The sequence below is a fragment of the Myotis davidii genome, unplaced genomic scaffold (assembly GCF_000327345.1).
Source record: "Myotis davidii unplaced genomic scaffold, ASM32734v1 scaffold130, whole genome shotgun sequence".
NCBI lineage: Eukaryota > Metazoa > Chordata > Mammalia > Chiroptera > Vespertilionidae > Myotis > Myotis davidii.
The window spans coordinates 6,464,425-6,475,091 of NW_006285040.1; the positions used below are offsets into that span (position 1 = coordinate 6,464,425).

Genomic DNA, 10,667 nt, shown 5'->3' on the forward strand with positions numbered 1-10,667 from the left:
GGATAATCACAGTCAATAGGCACATAATCCTATTGAGGTCAGAGAAAGGTAGAATGGAAGTAGTTGAATGAGCAGTAATAACAGTTAACATTCATTGAGTGCACACAATGGGCTAGAGATCCTACTCTATACACTTTAAATGTATTAATTCATTTTGTCCTAATAACAACCTTTTGTGGGAGGTTCTGTTAAAATGGAGGCACTGAGTAGAGAAATAATTTAAATCACAACTCATCAATGAAGGAGATTGGATTCATATTCAGGTTGTCTGTCTCCAGAATCCTCACATTTTAACCAGGATACCCCATCAAAGCTGTTTGAAAGTAAATAGAAGTGGTAAAGGGGAGTGTGGGGGTGGAGGGGATTGTGGTCTGAGAGCAGTGACTAGAGGTGGTTACAGAGGATAAGGTCCAAGTGTGACCAGGATGTGGGTGCTGCGTTATTGTGAAAAGATTATTAGAGAAAAGGTCAAGGGGACTTGGAAGCCAGGGTGTTGGGAAGGGCATCCAGGAGAGAGCTGATGTCAGATGATGGCAGAATTTGGCTTGGTGGAATGCAGACCTTGAAACTTCAGACTAACTGCCTCACTGGATGAGTGGAATTTAACAGACATGTTGTGCATTTTTATTTTAGACTATTATAGTCCCCACTAGGTTGCTGGTTTCTTGAAGCCAATTGGTAGTCTATTTCTGGGACCTATTGCAGGGATGGACATATGTGCGCGATTCCAATGTTTGATAACGAATGACTATATAGCATATACATGAAGTGAAACTCTTTTTGGTGTGCTTTCCTTAGCCAATTGATAACTTTCTATTTTCTTTAATGTCTTCATTTATTTGTTTTCCATAGGAAAGCCCATAACAGTGGTGAAGACTCAGATCTAAAGCAAAGGAGAAGGTAAACAAAACAAACCAACAAACAAAAAAACGAAATGGGAAGGAGGGCCTGGGAGAGGGAGGCAGGATCAACAGATTAGCAGAGCTCAGAACTGAGGCCAGAGGAGGGACTTTCTTGTTTGTTTCATTAGTGACTGCTTTAAGAGTACTGTAAATGTGTTCTTTAACCTGAAATGGGTGTCAGCTGGGTCTCAGTCTTCCATTCTGTAGCACCCTTAGCAATTTCTCTCGTTTCTGCTTCCAGAGGAGCTGTCTCAGTTATCTGCTGCTACATTAAAACCATTCCAAAACTTGGTGTATTTAAAGTAATCACCTATACCTCTTTTATAATTCTGTTGATTGAACAGGAAGTTTTTCTAGTTAGCTTTGCTAGGTTCAGACGAAACTTCAGTTGGATGGTGGCTGAGGTTGGGTTATTTCTGTCTGGTGCCTGGCAGAATGCCTGGAGGCCTGGGGCCCCTCTCCAGGGTCCCTGGTGGCTGGGAGGAATCAGGAACTACCAGCCCTGTTAAGGGCTAGTCCTGGAACTGTGAAAGTATTCCTTCCACCTCATTCTGTTGGTAAAATCAGCCCCAAGACGAGCACTAATTCAAGGGGAGAGGAAATAAACTCTGCCTCTCTCAATGAAGGGTGGAGGTTTGGTTTAGCACAGGGGCTTATAGCTTTACGGCAGATTTCTGTTGGAAGTGCTTGTTTGGTCCTTCTGGGAGCATAGTGACATTCGCCTTAATCTAATCACACTTCTTTAGACTCATTCAGATGTCTGACTGGATTGAGAAACACTGACCGGGGGAGGGATGCTACTTATGTTTGGGTTAGTAATCTTATTAATTCCAAAGAACCAACATGAACCTTTCTAAAATTTCCCATTTGTCTTAAATGTGCGTTTTTCCTTTGCTCTTATTTTGTCTTCAGGTCCCGCTCGCGCTGTAACACAAGCAGTGGTAGTGAATCAGAAAATTCCAATCGAGAACACCGGAAAAAGAGAAACAGGTAATACTGGAATATTACAGCTAGCTGGACCTGCAAAAGCAGAGGCTGCTGCCGGTGGTGAAAGCTGGGCGTCCTGTGTATTTTTCAGCCGGCTTGTCTCACCTGTGGTTAAGAAATCTGGCACTATTTTGAAGCCGTCTTTTAGGAAACCTGAGCTCTTTGAACTGAGTTTCTTATCTTTATAATAAGATAATTAAACAGTTTGACAATGAGGTTCCATCTTGTTACTTAAAAACAAAGTTGATCTATCTTTAGGTACAACATGTAGTGAATTTGTCCAAGGGTAGTAAGAAATTTTACTGTGAGTAGAGGGGTTTCTCCCTGAAGTATTTTTTAATACATTTTTTTAAAAATTGATTTTAGAGAGGAGGGGAGAGGGAGAGAGAGATGGAAACATCAATGAGACAGAATAATTAATCGCCCCACACTGGGAATTGAGCCTGCAACCCGGGCATATGACCTGCTCTGGAATTGAGGCGGTAACCTTTTGGTTCATGAGTCTATGCTCAACCACTGAGCCATACCGGCTGGTGTCCCCGAAGTATCTTTTAACATGATGTTACTATATTTTGCCCAACCAAAAATGAGGGACTCATTGTTGTATGGATTCTATAGTTTCAGCCTCATGTAGATGTATATGCAAATATGTGTTTATATTTATGTCAGGCACATACAATTAGATGGGGAAATGCAGTTTATTCATATCTTTAGGACTCATTTTTAAGAGCTTTTTAATAACATCATTTGACATGTAATCAGCATTAGTGATGGCTTAATGCATTAATCAGTTCTCACTTGTAGCAAAATAATTATTTGAAAACAAGTGTTCTCATAGTGCTAGGTTGGGAGTGAGAAGGATTCGGTTGCTCCTGTGCCAGTTGCTAACCCAGTGGTTCTCAACGGGGGACAATTTTGCCCTCCCCTCCACTCCCTGAGGATATTTGGCCATGTTTTGAGACACTTTTGATTGTCAAAATTGGGTGAGGGGATTGCTGTAGACCAGGATACTGCAAAATATTCTACAATGTACAGACTGCCCCCCACAACCAAGAAATATCTGGCCCCGGAAACATGTCAGTAGTGCTACTGTTAGAAACCCATTCTCACCTGAGGTGGAACTCTGGCCCGGTTGTTTTTGCTTTTCTGGGTCGTTTTTTTATCTTCTGTAAAATGAGGAAGTTGGAAGGGATCATCTCCAAGGTCCTTCGTCAGTGCTCAGAGCCCTTGTGCTTGGCACACACTGAATCGGCCTCCCTCTCCGACTACAAAGCCTGTGCAATAATAGCCCAGACAGCATTGTGAGCGCAGACCATGTTCTTAGGCGAGCTTTCTCTGTGGAGCCTTCTTGGGGCTGGAATCACACTGCACAGAGGTGAGATCTCAGTGTGTTATAACACTCTTCTCAAGGAAATGATCCAGTTTCTTCTGTAAAAGCCCAAGTGTGGAGAGCAGCTCTCCCTGAGGTCCCCTCTTCCTGCTCTAAAATTCACAGTCTTCACAGACAACACAAAACAAAGCAACATATCCCACCTTCTCCCCGACCACACACACGGCTGTACTCACTGATCGAGCCAGTATCTTAACAAATTTGTTTCTCTTTTGCTTGGTATCTTTTAACCCCTTCCCCAACAATTTTTTTGTTAAAAACGTTTCTTTTTCAGACTAATTTTTTTATTTTGGTTCTATATAGTATTTTTGATGCTGGTTATGAAAACAGTTTGTAACTCGTCTTCCTATAAACCATATTTTTTTACCATATTTTCTTAGTATACTCGTCAACGACTGAAAAAGAACATTTTGTGAAAACGAGTATACACGTTTCTGCCGGGGAAGGGGTTAAATTGTGCTCATAGACGCTATCGTCTCAACTTCTCAGAAGGTGGCCTGTTTAAAAACAGTGTCTTTTGGGGCCAAAAGCACTCATGGTGACATTTGCTGTTCAAAATGAAACACTATTAAAGGGTTGCCAGCAAGTCCTTAAATAGCTCATTACTGTTCTACTTGCACACCAGCTCCAGTATTCCTTGTAGGTGTTTTCTCCCTCAAGACTTTCTCTCCCACCCCACCCCAGTTACAGCTTTTTAGGTTGGGATTCTTTGTATTGTGTAAGTAGTGTATTTTAGAATGGTGGTGGTTCTGAGCGTGTAAGTGCTAATGTGCTTTGGAAGGCTGTTAATGAGAAATCACTTTCAAAACACTGACACAGAGGCTTTCAGACTCATTTTACCTGTAGAAATATTGCCCCGGGGTTTCATAAGTTGCCTGTGTCTGTCAAAGATGAGGTCTAGAGTCTAGATCTCAGGGGCACAGCAAAACAGTGGGCAGAGGAAGAAATACGTCTTTCAGTTGCAATCCCCACTCCTGCAGATTCTCATGCAGCAGGTGACAGCGGGTGTGCAGGAGAAGCTGCAAGCACGGCTGCCTCCGGGGGCCACTTACGCGTTATGCTGTGCTTCCACTAACCCTCGATCCCATTATTTGCCTTTTACATTTTGCCAGAACCCACTCCTTCCACATCAGGATGCGTAGGCCTGAGTATTTAAACTGCAGCCCTGCTGACGGTCCTAATGGGTCTTCTGTCTGTGATGGAGAATCCTCTCCTGACTTCCTCTTTGTGCAGAAGACTCTGTTTTGGGGGAGAGGATATATCTCTTCTACTTCATCTGCCCTTCCTTATCCCAGAAGCAGTGTGACCCAGCCAGGCTCTCCACAGAGTCCTCTGTGCTTTTATCAAAGGACTCTGGTGACCCTAGAATGGGGCAAGCCGCCTCGAACCGGATGATGCTCTGCTTCCTGCAGCAAGGTCCCAAAATGCAGCCCTGTTGTATTCAGGTCCACTCGTTAGAACTTTGAATCTTATCCCTGAGATCCACAGGGTCAGCCATCTGGTCGCTAGAGGTTGGAGTGCATGGGTTGTGCTCTGGACTTGCCCAGGGTGTATATTGAAGGAGAACCCAGGAAGTAGATTTACCAGAGGGAAACCTTTCACAAACCAGCTTTCCCTGAAAACACCTTGAGTTTAGTAAAATATCCTGCACATTCAAAGAAACCAGTCTGCAAAACACGCTCTGTGCTATTGATGAGAATCAGCATCCTTTGAGCGTTCACCAGGGAGAATGTGGATTACCCAGTCATTAGCTTTGATGTGTGGCTAGGCTTTTAGGATTTTGAAGTGGGGGATTTGGAGGGGGTGGAGGGGCAGCGACTTGAGAAGCAGTCTGGTGTTTTTTGCATAAGCATACAAGTGGAAGTAACTCTGGAGCTTGGCGAAGATTACAAGAGTAAAAGATGCCCTGGCCGGGTGATTCAGTTGGTTGGAGCATCATCCATACACCAAAAATGGTGGCAGGTTCCATTCCCTGTCAGGGTACATACCTAGGTTATGGGTTCAATCCCTGGTTGGGGTGCATACAGGAGGTAACCCATTGATGTTCCTCTCTCACATCGATGTTTCTCTCTCTAAAAAAAAAAAAATCAATTGGAAACATATCCTCATGTGAGGATTTTAAAATAGAAGAATAAAAGAAATGAGAAGCCTGGAGCAAGAGCAGGACTAGAGTAAATTGGCAACAGGAGGCCATTTGGACCTTTCCCTGATTTCATCCTGGGATGTTTGCATCACAAACTCGTTAGTTATGTATGTGAGGCTGTGTGTGGGCGCATGTGTGTACACACGGGTGCAGTAGAGCACAGAACAAAGAATCAGGGAGCCTGCGCTATAAATTTGACCCAGCTTTGGAGAACTCTGTGGCTAGGAGCTGGTCACCTTACCCTCTGAATCTCAGTTTTCCCATATGCAAAGTGGAATGATACCTGTATTGTCTGCCTCACAAGAGCTTTGTAAACATCCAGGAGATAATAGATGTGCTTTGAGAAGTAGGAAGTGCCCTGTACAGGCAGGTACTGTGGATGAGTGAGAGCAGTCAGCACTGCTCCCTGCTATCTGAAGTCCCTGCTGTGTCTGTAAGCCAGGGCCCAGCTCCCTTTAGCAAAAAGGACGTCCGTGTTTCTAACATGAAATTTTCCTGCTGTAAATATTGTTAGTTTCTTCCTGCCCTTTAGATCTCTTTTAGAATCTGTATCTGAATAATGGATTAAGATGGTTTTAAATATTTTAAATATGTTCCACAAGGTCTTTTGTATTATTTTCCTAAAAAGAAGAAGAAACTGTCTTCTGTGGCTCTGCAGCTGACAGGGACGATGCATCTGAGTAGGGCCTGATGTTGGCAGGATTTTGCAGGGGGGTTAAAAAAAGAACTTTATTGTCCCTGTGCCCGAAGGGAAAACGCAAACCAAAACAAAAATGTGTTTTGGATGATAGCAAGCTTAAACCAGTGGGGCATTTCTTTCAGATAGCCTGAAAGGGGGTAACTGTTTCCTTGCTTGCCTTCCCTCCTGCCCTGTTCCTGATTTAGGTAGAGGCTGCAGACCAGGTAGAAATTATGGGCCCAGAGAGAACCAATCATACGAAGCCCATGGAAGCAGTGTTCGCCATGCTACAGATTTCCACTCTAAGAAGTCATTCCAAAATGTAGACATTTGATATGGATGAATTAGGGCTTCCAGAGCATAATCAAAGTTGACAGAGATGACTGTGGCGGTGCAAAGCTGCAGCTGCTGAAGGATGATGTCTGATTACTGAGCGAGGGCAAAGCAGGTTGAAAAATTAGGAAAACAGAAGGAGAGCTTGAAAGAGAAATTGCACCAAAAGGTAGCCTATTTTGCAGGGAGAGCATAAGGAATAAGTGGAAGAGACAGAAACATCTTGAAGAGCAAATAAGAATAATTTATTGATGATGGGGGAAAGTTGGGAAAAGCAAATGAATTTTTTGCTTGGTGGTCTAAAGGGAGTAGGTCGACAGATGCCTGGAACCAACATAAATTTCCCTAGGGAAGAAAAACTGAAAATAAAAGAAAAAGAAGGTTGGTTTCTAGCGGGAGATCCGAAAATGAGTGCAGTTGATGAGAAACACAAGGCTACAGTCAGTTGGGACCCGCAGACTTAATATCAGCGATGGAGTGGTCATATGAAGCAATTGTCTGGAAAGCCGTGCCATAGATGAAGAGTAGAGGTTTGTCTCAATGTGTCTGACTGGTTTGAAATAAAACACAAATAGAGAAAAATTGAGTTTAAAGCTAGACGGGATCTTCGCAATAATTAGGTAGATGAAAAACTGACACCTGACCAAAGAAGATAAGCAATTTGCCCAGATAATGGCAGAGCGGGGACCAGGCAGAGCGCCGTGTATTGCTCATACATTCTTGGAGCTTCATTATACATTTGCTTTGTGAGATTTCTCAGGTTCAGCATTAAATATGGTCTTTATTTCAGTGAATGAGTAGTGAATTAGAGCTGGTGTAAAGGATGGTCCTATTAGGAACAAATCCGCCTGGGTAAAGGTAGAGAGCAAAGCCCATGAGAGTTTGTATAAGAATTCATTTAATGTGAAGAATTCTGCAGAAGAGGCCGAACTATAATTGGGCAGACAGGAAAGAAGAGACTAGGAATAGTCATTATCTTCATTTTTGTTATCAAACAATTATATGGCGTTTCATCTTCAAACCTTTTGCAGACTTTAATTAAGTGTCACATACACTTATAATCTAAATTGCATGCATCTCCAGGAAAAGTAAGGTGTTGAAATTTGGTGAGACGTCGGGGAAATATATTAGAATTCTTCTATCCTGAAATGTCATTGAAATTTGTTCTATTTTGAAGCAACCCCCTTCCTTACACATTAAAAAACAAAAGCCTTGTCATAATGCTCCCTACCCCAACTATTAACCCTGCATAGTTTTAGATAAGAAAATAGGTATAATGTGATAAATTTAGAGTTATTGCATCTAAGAATACAGGAAGGAAACAGCATTTTTGAGGTTCACTTTAAATGCAACATTTGAAATTTAACATTTCCCCAGTGAAAATTACAGTGGACTCTTTTTTCCCCTTGACATTTAAAATTTTTTTTATTTTGGTTGTTGAAAGTATTACAGGCATCCCCCCTTTTTTTCTCCCATTGACCCCTTCCCCTTGATACTTTCATGACTGTCATGTAAGAGCACATTTTGACTTTTTAAAAGGTACTGTTTTTCTTAATGTAAATCCACACCTCATAATTAAAATAGCAGGAAGGCCCTGACCAGTGTGACTCAGTTGGTTGGATGTCGTTCCGGGCAGCAAAAGGTTGCTGGTTTGATTGCTGGTCAGGGCTCATGCCCAGGTTGTGGGCTCAATCCCTGGTGGGAGATGTGCTGGAGGCAGTCCATCCATGTTTTGCTCTCACATCAATGTTTCCCTCTTCTCTCTCTCTCTCTCTCTCTCTCTCTCTCTCTCTCTCTCTCTCACACACACACACACACAACACACACACACACACACACACACACACACACACACACACAGAAAAGAAGCAAAGCCTCCACTTGTGTATCCCACACCTAAGGATGGATGAGAGAAGGTGCATTATAGATTTAAAGATTTTACATTTAAAGATTTATTTATCCATTCATGCATAAACAAAATAGTTAACTTCTGCCTCTTAAGGACTGGATGGTATAATATTCTTGCTTCTAGTCCTAGGATTTTCCTTTCCATGCAGCACTGTATTTTCTGGAACAGTTCATTGATGGGCGAAATGACACTTTCATTCTTGTAATGAGGCACCATTAACTGGAAGCCTTTTGTAAGGGTGTAATTTCAAACTTCATTACAGACTAAGGCAGCCACGCCACCATTACTCAGGAAAATGTGCTTCTGTTGTGACTCTTCAATGAGCCTTACATTTTTAATGCGCAGCGTTCGAATATTTATGAAGCAGTGTCGCCAGTAGAGGGCATCTGTCTTTTAAACATGTGGGTCACAAGGATATTCATTGCCAGGGTTTCACTGCCCTTGCTTTAGACTTTTAGAAGAGTTACAGGAACATGCCATAGTCTGAAATTTCTTCCAATGTAGTTCTTATCAGTAGCAAGGTACAGGGACTCTGTGGGCTCATGTTTCAGGAGCTTTCATTTTCTTCATAAAGGTAAGAGCTTAGTACAGTGATGGCGAACCTATGACACGTGTGTCAGAGGTGACACGCGAACTCTTGTTTTTGGTTGATTTTTCTTTGTTAAATGGCATTTAAATATATAAAATAAATATCAAAAATATAAGTCTTTGTTTTACTATGGTTGCAGATATCAAAAAATTTCTATATGTGACACGGCACCAGAGTTAAGTTAGGGTTTTTCAAAATGCTGACAGGCCGAGCTCAAAAGGTTCGCCATCACTGGCTTAGTATGAAGGTAGCCAGTTAAATTCTACAATAAAGAATGCACAGTAAAATAGATAGATGGATAGATGGATAGATAGATGATAGATAGATAGATAAAAGAATGCACATACACTCGCTGTGCTTCCTTTTAAATGTCTATCCTCTGGGGAAAATCTGTTTGCCAAAGTCTGGCCTCAGCCTTGCTCATAAGGCTTGACCTCTCAGAAATAAAAATGCTGATTTCCTGACAAAACAAACACGCACATTGTGAAATTTAGTCCTGCCCATGACTATGCAGCCATATTGTTCAGCATGGAAGCTCTGGCAGATTAGGAGTTAGGGCACCGTGAGGTGTGGGTGCCTGGGGGAAAGGAGATGCCTCTTTGCCAGCCGCTACTTCCCCACTGACTGTCTTGATGTAACTTTGGATCCCTCAGTCCAGCTCTGCTCCCCCATCAGACTATCACAGAATCCATAGATGGTTTGAGGTGTATGTTCTGGCTGTGAGAAATACATGTATGTATGAGTACATATAAGCACACACATATAAAAGCACATAGCATTTTCAAATTGGAGTGTTTCGAACAATGGTTAATAATTATGTCCTCAAGCAGTTTACCTACTCTTATTTTTCTTCAGATACTTGTAATGTTGAGATCCATAGCAGTATATGTTGGATTTTAATTTCCTCTGCCCATGCCATGAGAGAAGGAATCTGTGAAACATACTATGACTGTAGCCTGTTAATTTTCAAATAGCCTGTTAGAATGGAAAGCTTTAGCAAGGAAATATATACAGTTCAAGGGTTTGAAGTGTGTTACAGATAATTTTTCACTTAACACAATTCCTCCTTAATCTAGAGAGATTTAAACAGTTTCTGCCTCAGAAGGTACTCTTGTGTTTTATTTTTACTTGAATTTGCCTTACATTGTCACTAAGTTATATGTGAAATGAATATTTACTATCCATCTACCGATATGCATTTATAAGCAAATCTAAGTATCCATACCACAGCCTATATTAAGTGCTGTCACAGGGCAACCAGAAGACATCTGTTTAGCGAGAGAAATGACTCCAAACTTACCTGTTCACTTCATTTTGGTTTTGAAGCATTTATCCTCATCCAATCCCAGTATTGGGTTGATTTCCTTGTAATTTGGTGCTTCTCTCCCACACCCTGGGAGTCTTAGTGTGTGAAATGAACACACTGGAACAGTTTCCTGAGGATTTACATAAATTAAAAGTTAAATATTCAAATGACAGGTGTTTAATTTTTGCAAGGAATACTCATGGCTTCACAGCGTTGCAGTGCATCCCAGACAGTATTTACACATTAATTAAGCACTTGCTTTAATTATGCACTCACTTACCTTCACTCCTACAACACCTTACCTTGTTACCAAAAAGACGATATAGTGAACATCCAGAACTTCTTCAGTGTGGTCCATGGGTGGGTTTTGTTAGGTCCAGGTGGTACCTTAACACACAGAATTGCGTGCCATTACTTAAAATCGGAAGA

At 41.8% G+C, this 10,667-nt stretch overlaps 1 protein-coding gene across 2 annotated transcripts in view; it reads left to right on the forward strand.

Annotated features, from left to right (window-relative positions):
* The window catches only part of EPB41L4A (erythrocyte membrane protein band 4.1 like 4A), a 210,253-nt gene that overhangs the window by 182,461 nt on the left and 17,125 nt on the right, over window positions 1–10,667 (forward strand). For both annotated transcript variants that reach the window (XM_006755289.2, XM_006755290.2), the window contains exons 17-18: window positions 853–900; window positions 1,815–1,892. In XM_006755289.2, the coding sequence (XP_006755352.1) occupies window positions 853–900; window positions 1,815–1,892 (126 nt within the window). The remainder of the gene's footprint in view (window positions 1–852; window positions 901–1,814; window positions 1,893–10,667) is intronic.